The sequence below is a fragment of the Bos indicus x Bos taurus genome, chromosome 4, assembly GCF_003369695.1.
Source record: "Bos indicus x Bos taurus breed Angus x Brahman F1 hybrid chromosome 4, Bos_hybrid_MaternalHap_v2.0, whole genome shotgun sequence".
In the NCBI taxonomy this organism is placed as follows: domain Eukaryota; kingdom Metazoa; phylum Chordata; class Mammalia; order Artiodactyla; family Bovidae; genus Bos; species Bos indicus x Bos taurus.
The window spans coordinates 30,554,287-30,579,217 of NC_040079.1; the positions used below are offsets into that span (position 1 = coordinate 30,554,287).

At 36.6% G+C, this 24,931-nt stretch overlaps 1 protein-coding gene across 9 annotated transcripts in view; it reads left to right on the forward strand.

Annotated features, from left to right (window-relative positions):
• Positions 1–24,931, forward strand: part of POT1 (protection of telomeres 1) — a 98,210-nt gene that overhangs the window by 16,951 nt on the left and 56,328 nt on the right. For all 9 annotated transcript variants that reach the window (XM_027539099.1, XM_027539098.1, XM_027539093.1 and 6 more), the window contains 3 exons: positions 2,066–2,179; positions 5,525–5,572; positions 10,334–10,448. In XM_027539099.1, the coding sequence (XP_027394900.1) occupies positions 2,066–2,179; positions 5,525–5,572; positions 10,334–10,448 (277 nt within the window). The remainder of the gene's footprint in view (positions 1–2,065; positions 2,180–5,524; positions 5,573–10,333; positions 10,449–24,931) is intronic.

Sequence of the window (24,931 nt, forward strand, 5' to 3'; positions counted from 1 at the left end):
ACACTTGAAACTAACACATTGTAAATCAACTATACTCCAATGAAAATTAAAAGTAAAATTAAAAAAAAAAGTATAATAAATTAGACATGTTATTTTTCCTTTCTTAGATTATTTTTGGTTATTTCCATTTTGTTGATTATATGCTAGAGGAAAAGTTGTAACTTTTTTGAGTTGTGTTGCTAATGTTAAAATAGAACACACTTGGAAAAAGTTTTATTATGAATACGGAGAAGGCAATGGCACCCCACTCCAGTACTCTTGCCTGGAAAATCCCATGGACGGAGAAGCCTGGTAGGCTGCAGTCCATGAGGTCGCGAAGAGTCGGACACGACTGAGCGACTTCACTTTTACTTTTCACTTTTCATGCATTGGAGAAGGAAATGGCAACCCACTCCTGTGTTCTTGCCTGGAGAATCCCAGGGACAGAGGAGCCTGGTGGGCTGCCGTCTATGGGGTCACACAGAGTTAAACACGAATGAAGCGACTTAGCAGTAGCAGTGTGTCCTGCTTTTAGTAATTTATCTCTTTATTTAAAATTTTTTGCCATTGTAAAAGAAATATTTGTTATTCTTTAAAAGTTTAGTTTACCCAGAAAAATAGAAAAATGTGCATCTCTACCCCTAACATTTTCATTTAGTATATATCTTTATGTTTAAGACATTTTAAAGTAAAATAGAAAATAACATGAGATAGGTTATTTTTTGCATTTTGAAGAGAATATAGAACTGACAAACCAGTGACTTCCCTACTTCTGTTTATTTTCTTGTGTTAGTTTGATTAAACAACTTCACATCTTTGACTAAAATATTAAGTTTTCATTTAAATCAGAGTATACTGTTCTTAGGTACATTGGAAAAAATTTCATATTTTTTAGTTATAAAAGTAATTTATTCCTGAAGGAACCTTTAGAGCTCCCTAAAACAGGATAATGGGAAATCTTCAGTGGGAAGGAAAATTTTCTCCCATTTAACTATAGCATTAGCAGCACAGACAAAATTATGTTTGCAGTCTCACCTGAAGAAAATAAGATGGAGAAATTTGCACAGCTAAAATATCTAGATAGAGCCAGAGATTTTAGAAAGACATTTTATGATCCTTCCTTTGATTCATGGATAGTTTATGGAGGGCCTACTTTGTGCCAAGCCCTCTAAATACAAAGCAGAATAAGACACCACTTTGTCTTCAAGGTGCTCATGGCCCAGTTAATGGATCTAAATAGAGAATCCTGGGAATTGACACTATACTCTTGCAAATAAAAAATCAGTAATGCAGAAGACTTCTTTTTGGTAGAGATTAAAATTATTGAAGGAAATTGCCTAATGCTCAAGGATTTCTATATATCTTAAGGTTTTGGTGTTAAAATTAGAAGAGTAAGGTAAGAAAATATATACATATATTTTTATAATAGAGCAAGACAAAATTCATTAAATATGGATGTTCCACTATTTGGGAAATAAAACAGGGAGATTTAACTGAAAAACGAGATAGGAATAAATCTAGATTGACTTATTACTATTATAAACCTGAGTGGAAAGAAAATATCTTTGTTCTTATTAGTATATAAATGGAAGTTTCTTATTAATGTCTTCTACCTTGTATCTTTATACAGGTTTGTTTTATAACAGTATGGAGTTTTTGCACTAATGACATGTGCTTCTCCATGTAGTCTCTCTTGATTTAGTTTCATTTAATATCCATTCTTAGTACTGTTGGCTCATCACTATCTCTTCATTGTGTTTATTTATGTAAGTTTATGCACATAAAGTGAGATAAACATTCATTTTTGTTGCTCTATTTGATAAATAAAAATCTCTACGTGATTTAATTAGTGTTTTCCTGGTCCATTAAGAGAGGCATTGTACTTGTCTATGCCTACATTACGGATACCCATTTTTGTAGGAGATGGTATTCTAAATCTTAGAGTCAGAAAACATTAAGTTTAGGGAAACATGTTTTCCATTTTACAGAAATGATTTCCTCTTTTACATAGTAATAAAAATCAAAATCTATGTGGCTTTCAGAATTATGTTATATTGATGGTTTTAAATTATTTTATTCTATATAGGACACCATTGCAGTGGCTGGATTTGTTGTTTTGTCAGCATCTTCATCTCCAAGCAGAGATGGTAAACATTGCTTATTTTTGAAAGCATCTGAGAACTTCAAATCAACTGTTTATGTAAGTGTGCAACTTTTTTAGTCTAATCATTTTATGATTTTAATGAGCTAAAGTGATGGAATAGAAGTATTTCTGTACATCTGCAGATAAACTATTTTGTCTGACTGAATTATTATAATTAAATATTTTAAGTTTATAAAATAGAAATCCTTTTCTTAGCTTTATGTTTAGAATGACGCCATTCTAAACATTAGAATGACGCCATTTCTAAACATGAGAATGACGTCATTTCTAAACATGAGAATGACGCCATTTCTAAACATGAGAATGACGTCATTTCTAAACATAATATCCCTTAAAGATAAGTAATTTGTTAATGAAATTCTTAAAACTTCACAGGCACTTTAAACCTGATCCTATTCTTTGCAATTGTACTGTCATCCTCTTTTGATGGTCTGCTTGATTTTGCCTTAAATTAATCAGATGCCCCTTTTTAGATAAAACTGATTTCCTCCTGTTATTGTTGTTCAGTCGCTAAATCTTGTCCAACTCTTTGCGACCCTATGGACTGCAGCACTCCAGTCTCCTCCTTTCTCTAGTGTCTCCCAGAGTTTGCCCCCTTCTTTTGCCTTCAATCTTTCCCGGAATCAAGATCTTTTCCAATGAGTTTCCAGATCTTCACATCAGGTGATTACAGCTTCAGTATCAACTTTTCCAATGAATATTCAGGGTTGATTTACTTTAGGATTACCTGGTTTGATGTCCTTGCTATCCAAGGGACTCTGGACAGTCTTCTCCAGCACCACAGTTCAAAATCATCAATTCTTTGGTGCTCAACCTTTTTTATGGTCTAATTCTCACATCCATATATGACTGCTGGTAAAACCATAGCTTTGACTGAACAGACCTCTGTTGGCAAAGTGATGTCTCTGCTTTTTAATACACTATCTAGGTTTGTCATAGCTTTCCTTCCAAGGAGCAAGCATCTTTTAATTTTGTGGCTACAGTCACCATCCGCAGTGATTTTGTAGCCCAAGAAAATAAGATCTGTCACTACTTCCACTTTTTCCCCTTCTATTAGATTGGTTCAAAAGTAATTGCAGTTTTGGACTGTGAATTTTAAATCATAATAACTAGACTCAAACACATCTTTATTAATCAAAATAGGAGTAATTACAATCAACATATTTTTGCCAATAAGAAATAAGTCTCTTTATTCCTGTAGCATAAAAATCTGTGCTTCAGGATTCGATGAACTCTTGGAAAGCATTTTCTGCTTCCTGCTCATTGTGGAAGCGTTTTCCTGCAAAAAATTGTTGAGATGCTTGAAGAAGTGGTAGTCAGTTGGATATGGCAGATGAGACAAAGCTTCATAGCTTTGTTTGTTGTTGAACCACAACATTGTGGAAGCGTTTTCCTGCAAAAAGTTGCCGAGATGCTTGAAGAAGTGGTAGTCAGTTGGATATGGCAGATGAGGCAAAGCTTCATAGCTTTGTTTTGTTTGTTGAACAAACAAAAGTTTGTTGGTGTTGGTGCAGTCAGGTATTGTGGAGAAGAATTGGAACCTTTCTGTTGAGCAGCGTTGGCTGTAGGCTTTGCAGTTTTTCATGCATCTCATGGATTGGCTGAACATACTTCTCAGTTGTAATGGTTTGGCTGGGATTCAGAAAGCTGTAGTGGATCAGACCAGCAGCAGACCACCAGTGACCATGACCTTTTTTTGGTGCAAGTTTGGCTGTGGTAAGTGCTTTGGAGTTTCTTGGTCCAATCACAGAGCTGCTCATCACCGGTCGTCATATAAAATCCACTTTTCATTACACGTCACAAACCAGTTAAAACATGGTTCATTGTTATTTTGTCAAATAAGAGAAAATGACACTTCAAAACAATGATCTTTTTGATTTTTCATTCAGCTCATGAGGCACCCCTTATTGATCTTTTTCACCTTTCCAATTTACTTCAAAGGCCAAATGACTAGCATGAACCACATTGAGTTCTTTGACAACTTCTTGTGTAGTTATAAGAGGATCAGCTTCTATGATTGCTCTCAGTTGTCAACTTCTGACCACTAGCCTCTATGCTTCTCATCTTCAAGGCTCTTGTCTCCTTTGCAAAACTTATTGAACCACTGCTAACATATTGCACTGTATGTTAGCAGTTAGCAGTTCCTAGGCCAAATGTGTTGTTGATGATGAAAGTTGTCTCCTCTGTTTTGTGACCCATTTTGAACTCGAATAAAAAAGTTGCTTGAATTTTGCTTTTTGTCTAACATTATTTCTATATTCTAAAATAAATATAAATACCAAATTATAAGTCATTAGCAAAACCACAGTTAAAAATGCACATTAAAATGATGTATGACATAAACACATTTATTTAATAACGTATTCCAGTATCAAACAGCAAAATTCAGCAATGCAAAACTGCAATTACTTTTGCACCAACCTAATATTTGCCATCAAGTGATGGGACCAGATGCCATGATCTTAGTTTTTTGAATTTTGAGTTTCAGTCTAGCTTTTTCACTTTCCACTTTTATCCTTACCTAGCGGCAATGGCACCCCACTCCAGTTCTCTTGCCTGTAAAATCCCATGGATGGAGGAGCCTGGTAGGCTGCAGTCCATGGGGTCGCTAAGAGTCGGACACAACTGAGTGACTTCACTTTCACTTTTCACTTTCATGCATTGGAGAAGGAAATGGCAACCCACTCCAGTGTTCTTGCCTGGAGAATCCCAGGGATGGAGGAGCCTGGTGGGCTGCCATCTATGGGGTCACACAGAGTTGGACATGACTGAAGCGACTTAGCAGCAGCAGCAGGAGCAGGGCTTTAGTTTCTCTTTGCTTTCTGCCACTAGAGTGGTATCATCTGCATATCTGAGGTTGTTGATATTTCTCCTGGTTGATATTTCCTCCTGTTTCATTCTTTATGATCATCCTCTCCCTCTCTCTTTACCCCCCACCCCATACATACACACACACACACAAAGGTGTCCATCCTCTCCCTCTCTCTTCACCGCCCCCCCGCCCCCACTGCCACCGCCATACACACACACATACACACACACGCACAGTTGAAGACTACCTGTTTGGTCAAGGCTGTCAGGCAGAGAGGCAAAATTGGGTCAAGCCATGTGCCTGCAGGCCAGCATCTACCTGTTTTGTTGTATTCTGTTTATCTGAACAGGGCATTATATAGACCAGTGTGGTCGTATGATATTAAAATTAATGAATTTAAACTGAAGCTTAGCTTAGACAATTTTGTAACTGTCACTGTTCATTTGTAAGCTTTATGCCATTCTAGTGAACTTTAATATTTTAAATTAAGATTGTAGGTTTAATACAGTAAACATCTGTAATCACATTGCACATGTTTGGATACAAATAAATCCTCTTGTTTTTTTCAGGTTTATGTTAAATCTGTAAGAGATTGTTCTACAGAATCAATGTCTTTGGTAAGATGATGTTCATTTTAATTTAGAAATGTACACCCTCCCACAAACACATACCTATATATACATACAAATATGTATTCAGGCAACTTTATAGCTAGCTATAAAGTTTGAAATAGTATCAGTACAATGGGAAAACATAATCTCTGCTTTTTTAATACACAATGATATTACATTTTAGTTATATATTTGCATAATAATTAATATTTGGTTTGTCTATTACCTGGAATATTTGCATATATTTTTGCAAAAGTTATGTATATAAGAAAATTAAAGTGGAAAAAAAGTTTTATTGTGTGAAGACACTAGGATTTTTGCTACTTCTAAATCTTAAGCAGTCATTTCTTTTGCTTTTCATCAGCTTATGTTTAAAACTGATTATTGTGCACTAAACTGTGATTTGATAAATTATGTAATTTTCAGTAAAGAAGTTTTTTACACTTGTGACATATTTTGCTTTTCTTTTACAATCATTTTTTCAATATTTTAAAAATATTGTTATCTCATAGCAATGAAAAGGTTCCCATTTTTTCAAGTAAACTACTTGTAGCTGAGTGAAACTAGAATGAAGGTAATATGTTGATAAAGTTTAATATAAAGTTTATGTTCTACCTGTTCTTAAACCTTTACTTTCTATTGGACAGAGTTCGTCAACTTTGTTTCTAGTTAACAGTAACTTCAGGGTATAGGCTTTAAATTCTGAATACTACCATAATAGTATAATATAAATTTGTTATTTAGGGAAACAATAACCAATAAGAGGATTATACTTTTTTAAAAATATCAATTAACTCTGATATTACTATTTTTAAAATTGTTATAAATAGGTCAAGTTCAAATATTTGATTCATCCATGCACCTGTAAATAAGGCAGAAGTAAATGAAAGCCTCTGAACTTAGGAAAAATGGTTTTTCAGGAAGCTCAGTTATTCTGAAATATTAGCATATAATTTAGCTGCTATACACACATATACATATGTTTTACTTACATTGAGAACCAAATTACTGTCAAGAAGTTTATTGCTAGTTGTGAATTAACAAGTATATTATTTGGAAGACCATAATGGTTAGGGTCTTTGAGCTGTGCTGGCCTTCCTCTTCATCTCTACATTAGGGAGATGTTTCTTAAGATAATTTATTTGATCCAGTTGTTTTGGGAGCTGAGCTCCTCTCAGGTCTTCCTGTCCTATATGCTGACCATTATTTTTCTTTCATTTTTTTTATCATGGTTTGATGAGATTTCTAAGCTAGCTCTGTCCTTCTTGTGTTTGACCTGAGCCTTCTTGAAAAAACCAATTCATTTTGATTAGATTTAAAAAATTGTAACTGTTAGTATGATAGGTAAACTTATTTCAGTTGGGAGTGAGATTGGTGGGTGACAGAGCCAAGTGACTGAGCCCTTTTCAGGATTGTTTGACTAATAGTGTTTGTAATTTCCTCAGTTCTGTCTTGCCGCAGCAAAAATTTGAAGCAATGGACGGACAAGTGTTATTACAGCTCAGTGTTACTGCTTGGTTACAGCTCAGTTTTCTTTGGCAAACAAAGGAAAATACATCCTCGAGGCATGAGGGCGGGCCAACCCAAAAGAAGCACAGAGAAGAGAGAGAGAGTCTCAATTTTGGCTCCTCATTTTATTTGTTTTTCTTTTCTCCTCCCCCTGAACCTGCCCTATGTAAATTGGGCTAGCCAGGAGGGCTGTTTGTTTCACCTGAGGTTCTCACTCCACTCCTCAGGCCTTCCTTTGTTGTATTTTTCTGGGCTTTTTCCTTTCTTTCTCAGTTAGCCACCACCATTCTGGACTCTGTTTTCCTATTCTAACTACCTAACATTCCTCCCTCAAGAGACTCAAGATGGGAGGCCCAATTCTTTGGGGATAGGGGCGTTGAGGTCTCTCTGGCTACTTCCTGCTGAACTGGGATGGGGAGGGGCATTGGGCCTCCCCCTCTTGCTAGTCTCAAGCCTCAGAGTCCTTATAGCAGTGTCCATCTAAGGGTGAGTGATATTTTCAGTGGTCGGCTCTAGTTTTATGTATCCTTGTTGAACTGGCACTGAATGTTGTAGCTTGTTGACCTGGGCAGAGACAAAACGGGTTAGACAATTGATACTACATGGAGCAATCATAAGCACCATCAATATGGTGATAACAATGATTAATACGGGTATTAGCCAACTCCAAATTTCCCATCACCAGGAGAAGGATCCCCCAAAGAGAGATTGTAGCGACCCCTAGAATTCTCCTGCTCATTCTTTGAGATCCTGTAGGATCTGAATTTTTTTTTTTGAGGACTGTAAGACTTTCTTTAACTTCAGTTCAGTTCACTCGCTCAGTCGTGTCCGACTCTTTGCGACCTCATGAATCACGGCACGCCAGGCCTCCCTGTCCATCACCAACTCCCAGAGTTCACTCAAACACATGTCCATCGAGTCAGTGATGCCATCATCATCTGTCGACCCCTTCTCCTCCTGCCCCTAATCCCTTCCAGCATCAGGGACTTTCCAATGAGTCAACTCTTCACATGAGGTGGCCGAAGTATTGGAGTTTCAGCCTCAGCATCAGTCCTTCCAGTGAACATCCAAAACTGATCTCCTTTAGGATGGACTGGTTGGATCTCCTTGCAGTCCAAGGACTCTCAAGAGTCTCCCCCAACACCACAGTTCAAAAGCATCAATTCTTTGGTGCTCAGCTTTCTTCACAGTCCAATTCTCACATCCGTACATGACCACTGGAAAAACCATAGCCTTGACTAGATGGACCTTTGTTGGCAAAGTAATATCTCTTCTTCTCAATATACTATCTAGGTTGGTCATAACTTTGCTTCCAAGGAGTAAGCGTCTTTTAATTTCATGGTTACAATCACCATCTGCAGTGATTTTGGACTCCAAAAACATAAAGTCTGACACTATTCCCACTGTTTCCCATCTATTCCCCATCACTATAAAGTGATGGGACCAGATGCCATGATCTTAGTTTTCTGAATGTTGAGCTTTAAGCCAACTTTTTCACTCTCCTCTTTCACTTTCATCAAGAGGCTTTTTAGTTCCTCTTCACTTTCTGCCATAAAGGTGGTATCATCTGCATATCTGAGGTTATTGATATTTCTCCCAGCAATCTTGATTCCAGCTTATGCTTATTCCAGCCTAGCGTTTTCTCATGATGTACTCTGCATAGAAGTTAAATAAGCAGGGTGACAATATGCAGCCTTGACGTACTTCTTTTCCTATTTGGAACCAGTCTGTTGTTCCATGTCCAGTTCTAACTGTTGCTTCCTGATCTGCATATAGGTTTCTCAAGAGGCAGGTCAGCTGGTCTGGTATTCCCATCTCTTTCAGAATTTTCCACAGTTTATTGTGATCCACACAGTCAAAGGCTTTGGCATAGTCAATAAAGCAGAAATAGATGTTTTTCTGGAACTCTCTTGCTTTTTCAATGATCCAGCAGATGTTGGCAATTTGATCTCTGGTTGCTCTGCCTTTTCTAAAACCAGCTTGAGCATCTGGAAGTTCATGGTTCATGCATTGCTGAAGCCTGGCTTGGAGAATTTTGAGCATTACTTTATTATCTTACCTGGAGGTATTTACCCAGAAACAACATGTCTCATTCAAGATGACTCAAGCCCCTCCTTGTTCAGGGATCAGGAGATCTATCTCATGTCTATTTTGGAGTACAGCCCCTGCCAAGCTGTGTTTGGTCTTTAGAACTGTTCTGAGAAACCTTATCCCCGGAAACTTAATTTTGGGGGTGTTCATTGGTATGACACTCATCTGTAGTCCTGAATAGGTGTCTGAGATCTCCCAGGGGCTCACAGGTATATTGAGTGTCCTCTTCTGTTTTTTTCCACGGCTTGACTCATGAGTAGTGAATCCAGGAGTCCTGTCTGAGTACCTTGACTGCTGCTGGGGTAGAAAGTATTACAGCGTAGGGGCCCTTCCATATGGGCTGGAGTTGAGCTTTTCGGACCCATCTTTGCAGACTTTAATCAGGACTTGAGTCCCTGGAGCATATAATGGTAGCTGTTTAGAATCTTTTGGGCCCTAGTTGACACCCCACAAGTGTATATCTTGTTGGAAGTACACAATGGCCATGGTATAAAACTGGAAGGTCTGAGCCTCTGAACCTAGGAAGAGGTGACTGACATAAACAAAAGGTCTCCCATATAGCATCTCATGAGGACTAAGACCAACCTGTTCCTTAGGGGCATTACAGATGTGGAGGAGAGCTATTGGTAAAGCCGCCTTCCATCCCAGGGAGGTCTCCTAGGTTATTGTTTTATTGCTGATTTTAAGAAATGGTTTACCTAACCCCTGTAAATCACTTCCCCTTTTATTTCCAAACTTATGTACAGTTATTTCATATATTTTCTTCTTTTATTACCATTTTAATGTCTTTGTATCATTTATATTCAAATTTGTCTTTATTTAGGCCTTAGTAAAATCTTCATAGCAGTATAAGAAAAACAAATATATGCCATAAGTTTTGAAGTGATTCTAGTTAAGGTTAAAAACTAAAACTAAAATCTCTTAAACTGCTTTTTTTTTTGAAGTTGTATACAGATTGCAACATTAATAATCAAAGATATTTATAAGAAAAACTAGTTTATACGGTAACCTTCATAAGCTGTGCATTTCCCTTTTTTTAAGCCATCTCTTTTTAGACACAAAGAAATAGATGCAGATCAATTTATTAACTTACAAATTGATCATAACATGATTCTAAAATCTAAATAAATACTTAATAATATTGATATATTCACTGTCTTTCTTTAGGCTCCAGCCACACATTATGTATATACACCCCTGAATCAACTTAAAGGTGGCATGATTGTGAATGTCTATGGTGTCGTGAAGTTCTTTAAACCTCCGTACTTAAGCAGAGGAACTGGTAGGTATTGGGTGAAGATTTTAATGGACTGAATCTGCTTTATTGGTTTCAACACAGCTCCTTCAGTACTCTAAGCCTAACAGGCTCAATTCTGATTTGTCATTGTCAAACAATACTGATGCAGATTTTTTTTGCCAGTTTTATTTATAAAATATGTGTTGTCTTTAGGTTCTAAAGAATAAACAAATTAAAAGGATGCTAAACAGTAACATGACAGATATGAAAGTATATATGAAAGAATAAGATAGAAAAAGTAAATATATAGCCAATTACAGAATACTGTAATACTGTAATGATGATTTGTAAATCATTTTAATTCTGGTATAGAAGTTAAATAACAAATGTATAAAAAAGGACCACCTGTAAATACATGTTAGTGGGTACACAATATAAAAGGATAACATTGTAATGTTGTAATGTCAGTGATATAGAGTATGTGTTGGGAAGAGTAAAAGTGTAGCGTTTTTATGTGTGATAGTTTATTTTTTATCAGCTTGAGACAGTTTTAACTGTAAAATGTCTTATGTAAATTTTGTGTTAACCAAAAAGAAAATATCTATGGATGGGACTCAAAAGAAAATGGGAAAGGAATCAGACCTTATCTAATGACAAAAAAAAAAAAAATCAATGAAATACAAAGGAAGATCATAAGAGGAAACAGGGATCAAAAGAGCTACAAATCAGAAAAGAATTAGCAAAATGGCAAGAGTAAGTTCTTCTTTAAATGTAAAAGGGTTAAACGCCCTATTCAAAAGACTTGGGTTGTTTTTAAAGTTAATTGAAAAGATATAACCTATTCTTAGCAGTGGCCACAGGACTGGAAAAGGTCAGTTTTCATTCCAATCCCAAAGAAAGGCAATGCCAAAGAGTGCTCAAACTAACACACAATTGCACTCATCTCACACTCTAGTAAAGTAATGCTCAAATTCTCCAAGCCAGGCTTCAGCAATGCATGAACCATGAACTTCCAGATGTTCAAGCTGGTGTTAGAAAAGGCAGAGCAACCAGAGATCAAATTGCCAACATCCGCTAGATCATCGAAAAAGCAAGAGAGTTCCAGAAAAACATCTATTTCTGCTTTATTGACTATGCCAAAGCCTTCGACTGTGTGGATCACAATAATCTGTGGAAAATTCTGAAAGAGATGGGAATACCAGACCAGCTGACCTGCCTCTTGAGAAGCCTATATGCAGATCAGGAAGCAACAGTTAGGACTGGACATGGAACAACAGACTGGTTCCAAATAGGAAAAGGAGTACGTCAAGGCTGTACATTGTCACCCTGCTTATTTAACTTATATGCAGAGTACACCATGAGAAACACTGGGCTGAAATAAGCACAAGCTGGAATCAAGATTGCTGGGAGAAATATCAATAACCTCAGATATGCAGATGACACCACCCTTATGGCAGAAAGCGAAGAAGAACTAAAGAGCCTCTTGATGAAAGTGAAAGAGGAGAGTGAAAATGTTGGCGTAAAGCTCAACATTCAGAAAACGAAGATCATGGCATCTGGTCCCATCACTTCATGGGAAATAGATGGGGAAACAGTGGAAACAGTGTCAGACTTTATTTTTTTGGACTCCAAAATCACTGCAGATGGTGATTGTAGCCATGAAATTAAAAGACGCTTACTCCTTGGAAGGAAAGTTATGACCAACCTAGACAGCATATTAAAAAAGCAGAGACATTACTTTGCCAACAAAAGTCTGTCTAATCAAGGCTATGGTTTTTCCAGTGGTCATGTATGGGTGTGAGAGTTGGACTGTGAAGAAAGCTGAGCACCAAAGAATTGATGCTTTGAACTGTGGTGTTGGAGAAGACTCTTGAGAGTCCTTTGGACTGCAAGGAGATCCAACCAGTCCATCCTAAAGGAGATCAGTCCTGGGTGTTCATTGGAAGGACTGATGTTGAAGCTGAAACTCCAGTGCTTTGGCTACCTGATGCAAAGAGCTGACTCATTTGATAAAAACCGTAATGCTGGGAAAGATTGAGGGCAGGAAGAGAAGGGGACAACAGAGGATGAGATGGTTGGATGGCATCACCGACTCAATGGATATGGGTTTGAGTGGAATCCAGGAGTTAGTGATGGACAGGGGAGGCCTGGCGTGCTGCGGTTCATGGGGTCGCAAAGAATCAAACACGACTGAGGAACTGAACTGAACTGAATCTATTCTATATAAAAGTGCAAACTTTTAAACAGACTAATGTAAAATAATGTGTTCAAAAAGCCTGAATTTCAGTTTTCTGAGAGTTAATGTATTTAACAGACAGTGCACTTTCATCTTGGTTTAATTCAGTTCAGCATTAAATTTCACATTTATTACTCTGTTAAGTCTAATTTTAAACAATAGTTTGTAAAACGCACCATTGTTTTATGTGTTATTAATAAAAGCTATACTTTACTGTCAGTTTTAAGATGTAGCCATATTTTAAGATGTAAAAATATGAAACGGGTAGTAGTAAGGAAGCATTTTCTTTATATACTGTGTGTCTGCTAACTGCTGTGGCTCAAGCTGAGAACACTAAGATGTTCCTAGTGAGTTAATATTCTTTAAAGATTTAATTTATTAAATTGTTGTTCAGTCACTAAGTTGTATCTGACTCTTTTGTGACTCCATGGACTGTAGTCTGCCAGGCTCCTCTGTTCATGGGATTTCCTAGGTGAGAATACTGGGGTGGGTTTCCATTTCCTCCTCAGGGGACCTTCCTGACCCAAGGATCGAACCCATGTCTCCTGCATTGTAGACAGATTCTTTACTGAGCTACCTGGGAAGCCCTAATTAAATTACATATGTAAATTTTATTATGAAATGGCCTCTAAGTTTACTCATTGCTTTGTTGGATGGAGGAAAATTTTATTTTCATGTGGTCCGAATATTTTGTTAATGTGTAGGTACAACTTAGTTTATGTGAAAATGATTATGTGAAGCCTATTAAATCTAGAGATAAGAAGTTTTGAAATAGAAGGTAACTAAATTTGAAGAGCCCAAAGGGATGTTTTATTGAAAACCCTGATTTCTGTTGTTTTAGCAGGAGGGGAAAAAAACCCTAAGGTTGAAGCAGAGAAATTTTTGTTTGAATTTCTCAAATATTTTCATTCAACTTTACCTTTTTGCAAAGTACATTCCATACCCCATCATACCATTCAAAATACACATACATACTTTCACTTTTGTAGTTTCTTCTCATTGAATTTTCCCCCCTGAATTTTACATTGCTCATTCTGAGAATTCTGTTACTGTGATCCTCTTCCGATGGTGAGTGTTATCCCGCTGGCTTTCATTGGCCTGCCAAATGTAGGAATAAGCGACATATTGGTAATAATGTTCCTCTAACTTGGTACAAGATATAATTTTAAAATTTTTTTGCACTTGGTGTGTTGCAATTGCTTATCATTAAAAGTTTACAGTAAATTAATCAGCAAGTATATTATGTTAAAAAATAACATGAAATGAAATTAGAAAATAAAAAGTTAGCTGTTTTTAAAACAGCTGTGATGACTCAACATTAATTTTATATAGCATAATCATTTTCTTCTGACAGTGTTATTAATTCACGTGTATATAATGAAAGCACTGGGAAACTATATAATAATATGTTTATTATATATTCTATGCATCTTATATGTCTCTCGGATATCCAGTCCCTATATTTCTGTTTCTTCTGAGATACTAAGTTAAAATGAATGTCATCAATTTTTTCTGAATATATTCATTGAAACTCTAAAATATGTCTGAAGATATAGGGCGATATCTTTACAAGCAAGATAATAGCAAGATAGTAGCATTTGCAAACTATCTGTCTTTTCATTTTAGTTACACTTACATTTTTATTTCTGTTTGATAGAGTTCATCCTTCAACATGCTGCAGGAGAGTCAGACAGAAAGCTCTGATTTTTGTGTTCAGGAAAGGATCACCTTCATTAGTATTACCACTGAGAAGTACTAGAATAAATGTACAGGAATAACCCACAGCTGTGCCTCTTTTGTATGATATAAAGCAACCTTATTTCACAAATACATGGCTACAACCTAAATATTACATCTTAATGTACAAAATAGTTATGTGGAGGAAAGTTACTTTTATGCACCTCAAACTTAGGTAGGTGGAAAAAAATTCTATATCATCAGCCAGAATTTTTCATTAAAATTCACTTTATAAATGTTCAATTCAGTGCATTAGAGGCAATTTGGTGCAATTTTGCATCCTTACTACTTGGCTGGAACTTTTCTTGAAGACTTTCCTCCTCTGTGATAATGATTACACATGACCTGTGGCACACTGCCATCTTGTTTTAAAGCATTGCACAAGCTTTATTTCCTAAGCTTTGTATTCAGTCTCAGGGCAGTTGCAGCTTTTGCAGAAGTCTTATCAATCCTGTGTTAAAAGGACTACAGATACTCAGTCTCTTACTCATTTGTGATAAGATGTCATGAAAACCAAGAATATATCAGGGATAATGAGAACAACATGTATTAAAAGATCATTGTATCATCAAAATTGATTTTGATAATCACTCATTGGGGTACATAATATGGCCTCTTTCATGTAGGAAGACAAGGTAATTGTCACCTTCTTGGGATTTTGAGATTTGTAGCAGTTAGCTCCTGTGAAAGCCTTACAGTTACTTTCACTTTACAGAGCTGGATTTAGAGAGCTAGGTATGCGGTGTTTCATCTTGTACAGATAACATTGGGCATATTTTCTTAGATAACACGTGTAAAGGAATTTATTTTTAGCTTTGTCTCAGATTTTAAGAAATAGCTTAATACTTACTTTAAACTTGAGACACCTTTACTCTGTTCTTATTGTCTGTTCTTACTAAGTAAGGTGGATGGAGGCAGGCCATAAATCATTTCCATCCAGACCTGTTAACAGTGTATAGTGATGCTTACTTGGTTAATATAATCCCCGCTCACAGAGCAAATGGGATGAGTAGGGAGAACTCTTGTTTTTGCTTATTCTTCCTAATATTTGAGCCCAGAGGAAGGGAGAGAATAGTCAGAGTATTCATATCATCTGTTTTTATTGTTTACCTCTCCTTTTTCCATTCTCTCTCCACCTTTGAGGCTCTAGAGGTCTCAGCCTTTTTGTGCCGTGTGGTATGGCCCATCACCTATGGCTTGCAAGCTTTCCTCAGGAATGCTTTATGTTGTGAAATTATTTTCATACCTCACCTTCCATCAAAAATTCTCAATATCAGAAAAAAACATCTTGGTTAAACTGACCAGTTTTGGATGTTACAGTGTTTCTAGAAGTGGACTTCTTCTATTCAGTTTCTTAGAAAAAGGACACCTGTTGCAGCTCCTTCCTGAGCAGTATAATCAAATTACTAACATTGTATCTACAACATTGGATTTCTGAGAGCTCCTATCTATTTTACTTACTTCTGGTTTTTAGGTTAGAGTACTAGGATATAGAACCCCAGGACTTTATCTTTTCCTGTTTTGTTAAATGTTCTAGCTAACTCTGGATTACTAGTTTTGGTTTTGTAAAAATGCTATTTTCACTTATGAAAATGTCTTAACCACTTTTGTATTAATGTCATGTCGCATAATTTTTTGAATATTTTTGTTTTGCATGAGTAATATTGGTTGCCTATTAATGATGATATAGCTAGTATCTTTTAATTTCACAAAGTATAATAATAAATTCCCACATTTTCTACATTTAAATGATTGAAAAAGCATTTATTAAATACTGAATGATTAATGACTCTTTGTTACTCCATATAATCCAGGAGCTTTTCTGATTCATCAAAGATGAAAACATCAGGTGTAACATAAATTGTGTGTAATATTTAATTATATTTTTAATTTTTTACAATTGATAATGCATCTTTAGACATTTGACTGTTTTGTAGTCTTCAACCTTTATGTTATGAAAGTATGATGATAGCTATGTAGAACCTGCTCTAGAAAAATACATATACATGTGTAAAGACTTAAACATACAATATCAAAGATTCATTCCCTGCTTCCTTTGAGCTTCAGATTGGAAACTCCTGATCTGTGATATGTTTAGACTCACTTATCTGAATATTCAGTTAATATCAAAGCTACAGCATATGTATTGGTTTAATATATGGCATTTAAAACAAAATAAATATATAGGTTTTTTTTTTCAGTTCACTCGTTTGCATTTATTCAACAAACATTGACAACTTTCTATGTGCCAGGTGTTATATTAGACATGAGACATTCAAAGATTTATGTAATTGTTTTCCACCCTCAAGAAATTAAAATTTACAGTTTATACAGATAATCATTACAATACAATAATTATAATTATTCACGATTTCACTTTGGTTTTAGTCTTTCCCCAATTTGTAAAATTCTAGTTGTCTATTTTATTGTTGAAAATGGACAGAATCATCATTGTGAAACATACTAAACTTTTTGAATGTGTATTTTAAAGCTGAATAGTGGATTTACCTTTTCTATGAGATGAAGGTTGTGGGCAGGCATGGAGTTTTCCATTTCTTTCGAGCTAAAGCATTATGTCTAGTTGAGTGAGTTGAGACTTCTCAATTGCTTGGCTATCTTACTTTAATGATGGGAGGGCAGCCAGAGCACGGCTAGTCATCACTTATCTCTTTAAGGATTTGGAAAGAAGAGCTAAGCCTCTCTTCACTGTTTTCAGGCTATTCTGTCCATGCCAGTAGGAAATATTTAGGTTTCCACTTGGAGAGTGAAGGTGAAGAAAGATCTTTCTTATTCTGTCACTGAACCTTTGTATGGATTGCTTTCTTATATTCAAGATGACTTCTTTGAGGTTTGTGGCATCGCCTCTTTCCTGTCCATATCCTAGGAATATGTCTCTCAGAACCTTTTCCTCTAAAAAATTATTAGCCCACTTACTATGTTTCATGAGTTTATAGTTTTAATTATTTCAGTGAATAAAAATATCAGTGTTTTCTCATTCTTTCATGAAACTTGTGGTACATTCTTTTATTCATTCAATTAGAAAATGTCTTTGCTAGCTTGCGTAGCATTATACTATAGTTAGTTGTTGTCTAAAGACGGAGACTAATAGGTTGTTGTCCATAGATAAAATAACTCTCAGAGAGTTTATAAGTGAGAGAGATCCAAAGGTAATCAGCTAGTTAATACAAGGCACAGTTGTATTATGCTGCGATTAAAGGAATAAACAAGGTGCTTTTAGAGTGGGAATGCAGAGATAAATGCTAACGGAGAAAAGTTTCTAGGAGATGTAGCCCTTTGAGCTGAACTTTAAAGGATATTGGATTTTGATAGAAGAGGAAGAAGAGGTAACATTCCAGACTTTGAAAATAGCAGCAACAGTTGTCAGCTTTATAATGAAAATGTGTACTTAGTGCTGAAACAGTCGACTTAAATATAATTTGAAGCAATAGAATGTCAGCAGTATATTGATGCATACTTTTATGCTCTTGTAGCCGGCTTTTTTAGGGATTGTTATTAAGGACCTATGATACACTGTGTGATATACTCCTTGTTTATATTCTTGAATAAAATTTAAAAAAAATTTTGTATTTAATTTATGGTTTTCATATGTGGTAAAACTGGCTTGTTCAGATTGTATTGGTTATATATACAGTCAACATCTTTATATGCTAGAACTGTCATGTATCAATCATTGGCAGTTGGTCTTTGCAAGGTTATTCAGAATTATTACAAATATATTTTAAGTGGACTTCCCTATAGCTCAGATGGTAAAGAATCTGCCTGCAATACAACAGACCCAGGTTTGATCCTTGGGTCAGGAAGATCCCGTGGAGAAGGAAATGGCAACCCACTCCATATTCTTGCCTGGAGAATCCCATGGACAGAGGAGTCTGGTGGGATGCAGTCCATGGGGTCACAAAGAGTCGGACACAACTAAGGGACTAACACACACTCATATTTTAAGTGGCTGTCAATGCAATACTTCATTATATTATATAATATATAATGTATTATATTATATATCCATCACAGGTCTAATGGATTCTATTAATATTGGGCTCACAAAAATTACTTCTAAGTTACAAAAAACTTTGATTTCTATCTGCATTTTTAAGATTTTCTTCTACTTCAGTATATTACTTTCCCTCCCAACTTCACATACATCAGTTAAGAAAATAAAAATATATTCTTTTTCGTATTTTTCAGTTTGGTTGTCCTTTTTCAGTGATTTCTGGCAGCTTCTTACTCTTTTTCATCATATATGTTATAGATGATTTCCCCAGCATTTTAGTTTTGTGCTGATAGTTTTTGAAATATAAATGTTTATAGTGCTTGTGGAGTCATAATTTGTTTGTTTGGAGAGTCTTACCCATAGAAGATCTGCAAAAAGATTTTTTTCTTTAAAATTATTTTATAATTTTTAAAACTGGATGTATTGCCTCGAATTTTATTTTGTATGTAGTGTGCAATGATCTCACTTTTTGTTGATAACTGTCTTGTTTCAAAATCATCTATTAAATATTATGATGTGTGTAAGTCATGTATATTATCTGTACCTCCATATAAGGATCTGTGGAAGAACAGCTAACAGAGAGCTTGGGGTGAATTCTCTTCTCCCAGTGTATGATCTGCAATAGGTCTCCTCAAAAAAGAGGACTATTCAGATGTTGCCCAATTTTTAATCATTAGGCAGAGTATTTACTACAGTCTCTACATGAGTTTTTTATGCCACTGCGCTCCTCATCTTCAAGGCTTTTGTCTCCTTTGCAAAACTTCTTGAACCACCACTGCACTGTATGTTCATTAGCAGTTCCTAGGCCACATGTGTTGTTGTCGTTGCCAGTTGTCTCCACTGCTTTACAACCCATTTGAACTTGAATAAGAAAATTACTCAAATTTGCTTTTTGTCTAACATCATTTCCATAGTCTAAAATAAATATGCAATAAGCAGCAAGTAATAAGCAAGCAATAAGCAATAAGCAATAAGCAAGCAACCCAGTCAGTCCTACATGAAAGCAACCCTAAATACTCATTGGAAGGACTGATGCTGAAGCTGAAGCTCCAATACTTTGACTACCTGATGAGAAGAGCTGACTCATTGGAAAAGACCCTGATGCTGGGAAAGATTGAGGGCAGGAAGAGAAGAGGGCAACAAAGGATAAGAGGGTTAGATAGCATCACTGACTCAATGTACATGAATTTGAGCAAACTCTGGGGGATGGTGAGGGATAAGGAAGCCTGGCATGCTGTAGTCCATGGGGTCGGAAAGAGTTGGACATGAGTTAGCAACTGAACAACAATAGTAAGTCAGCAAAAAAAACATAAAGGGAGAAATGTGCATTAAAATGATGTATAATATATAACCATATTTATTTAAAAATGTATTCCAGTATCAAACAACAAAATTCAGTAAAGTAAAACTGTGATTACTTTTGCACCAAACTAATATTTTTATGCCTTTATGTTCACTTCATATAGAGAGCCTCACTTTGCTTCTGGCTTCTTTCACTTAGCATAATGATTTTAAGGCTCCATGTTATAGCATGTATTAGTAGTTTATTCCTTTTTATTGATGAATATCAATATACTTTTATAGTTATTTTAAAAGTCATTCTTTTTATTTTATCTACCTTATTTTAAGCACAAACTCTGGAAAGATAAAGAACACTGCTAGTTTTAATATAAATCCTTAAACCTAGTATACTATCTATGACCTGTGGTTGCTTAATACCTAGAGTAAAACATAAGAGGAAAATGCCCCCAGGTGTAATTCTAGAATAACATTTATAAACTTGTCGAGTGTCTGTCTACCTACCTACTTACTTTCCTGTCTAATCTGTGTGTATGTGCACACATGTATTTTGAACCTTTATCTCTATCACACTGTTTATGCTTTCTTCTCTTCCTGCTTCCCATGGTCTTTTCCAATATTATAAAAACATGAGTGGAAATTATAACTTCATACCAGCATGGTTAAAGAGTGCTGTTATGTATTATATAGAAAGTATCCTTGTAAACAGATAAGGTTGTAGCATACAGTATCACCTGAGTTCAGTGATTTGCCTTCATGGCTTTTACTTTAGTGATTCAATAATAAACTTTCATACAAATAGAAAACTGTTGGGGAAATACTGATTGGTTTAAAAGCAATGCTGCTCTAGTATTGATAATAGATAAAAGATGGTAAAGCAACTTTCATGGAGGAATTTTTTGTGGATTATATAATTTATGCATGCATGCATGCTTCTTTGATTAAAGACCTTGCTTAGATGAACTACCAGCTTTTCCTTATAATATAACTCCAAGGCAATTTACACTTAATCATACTGAGGAAATTAGGTGAATTGCTTAAGATTGCAGACTATAGGGCTTAATTTATCATTTGTTACCTTTTCTAGACTTATATCAAGTTACATGAAGTATTACCTAAGTGTTAAATTAGTTAAAACACTTTCTCAGTTTAAACATGAAGTCTTACTGAAGCATTAAAGTAGTTAAAATCAATCCTTTATCAAAAGTTTAAATATGTGTTTTAGAGGTTATGTGGGGGTTCCAGGTGGCTCAGTGGTAAGAAAATTTGCCTGCCACTGCAAGGGACACCAAAGATGCGGGTGTAATCCCTGGGTCAGGAGGATCCCCTGGAGGAGGAAATGGCAACCCACTCCAGTATTCTTGCCTATAGAATCCCATGGATAGAGGAGTCTGCTGGCAACAGTCTGTGGGATCACAAAGAGGCAGACAGAAATGAGCACACACATGTACACATACACAGACATTATATTAATATTTAGAGAAACTAAGAAAGAATAGTGAATTATTAAATGTTGTTCTACTCTCCGTACTTTCTCTACTGGTATTAGCTTTCAAGAAAATAAACTTAAATTACCTTTGTTTTTCATACTTTTCATGGGGTTCTCAAGGCAAGAATACTGAAGTGGTTTGCCATTCCCTTCTCCAGTGGACCAGAAAGACTAGAGATCTCTTCAAGAAAATTAGAGATACCAAGGGAACATCTCATGCAAAGATGGGCACAATAAAAGACAGAAATAGTAGGGACCTAAGAGAAGCAGAAGATATTAAAAAGAGATGGCAAGAATACACAGAAGAACTGTACAAAAAAGATCTTCACGACCCCGATAATCACGATGATATGATCACTCACCTAGAGCCAGACATCCTGGAATGTGAAGTCAAGTGGGCCTTAGGAAGCATCACTACGAACAAAGCTAATAGAGGTGACGGAATTCCAGTTGAGCTATTTCAGATCCTGAAAGTGGACACTGTGAAAGTGCTGCACTCAATATGCCAGCAAAGTTGGAAAACTCGGCAGTGGCCACAGGACTGCAAAAGGTCAGTTTTCATTCCAATCCCAAAGAAAGGCAATGCCAAAGAGTGCTCAAACTACCACACAATTGCACTCATCTCACACGCTGGTAAAGTAATGCTCAAAATACTCCAAGCCAGGCTTCAGCAATATGTGAACCGTGAATTTCCAGATGTTCAAGCTGGTTTTAGAAAATGCAGAGGAACTAGAGATCAAATTGCCAACATCCGCTGGATCATCGAAAAAGCAAGAGAGTTCCAGAAAAACATCTATTTCTGCTTTATTGACTATGCCAAAGCCTTTGACTGTGTGGATCAGAATAAACTGGAAAATTCTTCAAGAGATGGGAATGCCAGACCAGCTGACCTGCCTCTTGAGAAACCTATATGCAGATCAGGTAGCAACAGTTAGAACTGGACATGGAACAACAGACTGGTTCCAAATAGGAAAAGGAATACATCAAGGCTCTACATTGTCACCCTGCTTATTTAACTTACATGCAGAGTACCTCAAGAGAAATGCTGGGCTGGAATAAGCACAAGCTGGAATCAAGATTGCCGGGAGAAATATCAATAACCTCAGATATGCAGATGACACCATGGCAGAAAGTGAAGAGGAACTAAAAAGCCTCTTGATGAAAGTGAAAGAGGAGAGTGAAAAAGTTGGTTTAAAACTCATTATTCAGAAAACGAAGATCATGGCATCTGGTCCCATCACTTCATGGCAAATAGATGGGGAAACAGTGTCAGACTTTATTTTTCTGGGCTCCAAAATCACTGCAGATGGTGATTGCAGCCATGAAATTAAAAGAGGCTTACTCCTTGGAAGGAAAGTTATGACCAACCTAGACAGCATATTCAAAAGCAGAGACATTACTTTTCCAACAAAAGTCCGTCTAATCAAGGCTATGGTTTTTTCTAAGAGTTGGACTATAAAGAAAGCTGTGCCTCCTGGCCTCCGGGTGCTGCGCCCTCCTCCGCTTCCCCACCAGGGGTCCTTGCCCGCGGGCCGGGCTGGGGGACGGGGGAGAGGCGTGTTGCAGGCGAGAGTCCGGGGCCGGGGCATCGCAGGGCGGCCCCGCCGTACCCTTTCCGGGAGGGGGGGGTAGCGGGGCGGGGGACGCGGGGCGCCTGGGGGCCGGGGCGGAAGGGGGGCCGGCGGCGCGTGCCTGTCACGGCTGTCACACGCGTCCGAGCACGTGTCCGTTCCCTCTGCCCCAGCCGCTGCGGGGAGGGAGGACGGCACGCGGGCGTCCACGTGGCCCTTGCGCTCTCCCCTTCTTCAGAAACAAAGAAAAGAAAAAAATTTTTTAAAAAAGAAAGCTGAGCACCGAAGAATTGATGCTTTTAAACTGTGGTGTTGGAGAAGACTTGAGAGTCCCCTGGACTGCAAGGAGATCCAACCAGTCCATCCTAAAGATCAGTTCTGGGTGTTCATTGGAAGGACTGATGTTGAAGCTGAAACACTAATACTTTGGCCACCTGATGCGAAGAGCTGACTCATTTGAAAAGACCCTGATGCTGGGAAAGATTGAGGGCAGGAAGAGAAGGGGATGACAGAGGATGAGATTGTTGGATGGCATCACTGACTCAATGGATATGGGTTTGGGTGGACTCCAGGAGTGGGTGATAAACAGGGAGGGCAGGCGTGCTGCGGTTCATGGGGTCGCAAAGAGTCGGACAGGACTGAGCGACTGAACTGAACTGAACCTTTGTTTTGTAACTCTGTTATTAAAATACAACGTTCTAGGTTGATTGTGACTTCACACTTTTTTTTTTTTTTCATTGGGAGTCAAAAATGAGGCATGGGGAAAATAACTATTTTTATTATTTTAGGTAGTCATTATTGAAGGATTATTTAGTTGGTGAAAAACTTGTTTGATAGTTTGCCCTGTTAGTATTTGTTAAAATGAGTAGCTTGGTTTCCAGTTATATCAGGAATCTAATGGTAATTTTTGAAAGAACCTGAAAGCTGTTTAATATTTCATTTGTATTGCTACTCTATTGTTCTTCAGGGCAAATTATTGGACAGATTTTTTTTTAATGCCTCCTATTTCTTGGATCTGAAGTTTTGTTTCTTACATAACTGTATACATATCTAAACACCAAAATATATAAAATTTTAGTTTGAAACTCCTCATTATTTTTGTAGATAACCTTAGGAGAGTCTGAGAACTTCCTCATGTTTACTTATGCTCTTCTCGGGAGCTTGTTTTGTAACCAGTAGATGATATTTTGAAGAACATTGGCTGCGGTGCAGGAGACCCAGGTTTGGGAAGATTCCCTGATGAAGGGCTTGGCAACCCATTCCAGTATTCTTGTCTGGAGGATTTCATGTACAGAGGAGCCTGGTGGGCTACAGTCCATAGGATTGCAAAAAGTCAGACAGAACTAAAATGACTTACCACACATGGATATATTAATGTTACCTTTTGAATGTATAGATTAAGTTTGAGAGCAAAGTTGTTTTTGAAACAAAACACATTCTGCTGAAATGTATAACTTCTACCCAAATGGCTTAAAAATAGATTGTTTTTCAAGTTTCTTCATAAACTTCCAACTTTCTGAGAGTTGTATGATAACCTCACCTTCCCATCTCCTCTTTGAGTGAAAACACATACAAAAAAATTGTTTTTTGGTTAAAAAATGAGAAGCATTTTTTTTAAGAAGTTTGGAATAGGAAAACTAATAAAAATTAACTTATGCCTTGGATTATTTCTTATAATTTTTTATACTTTTAGTTTTTTACTTTTAGAAATTTGAAAAATTTTGCTTTACTTGGAAAACAGTATCAGGACTTCATAGAATTTGTGTGTATACCTAGAGGTTATTACCAGTGAAAACCAGTGAATATGATTTTTAGGGTGGAGTGATAAACCAAATACATATTCTCTGCAGAAATATCATGATAAGAAAGTTCATATTTTATGCTAAATATTTGAAAGATTTGTCATTGAATGCATTATATAAATTAGATTTAAGCAAAAGGTTAATGGTACCATGTACCAGCAACAGAATAAGAACTTAGAAGTACACATGAATTTCTGTTACCACTAAAAACAGTTTTGATCATTTAATTATAAACAGTGTATATACCCCAATCCCTACCAAAAGCTCAACAGCTGTCCATCAGTTTTTAGCAGACTCTTCAGGCTTCTCTTAACTCCTCTCAATTTCCCAGTTCATATGATACTTTTGAGAAACTGGTATCATCACCCACAATCACCTTCTA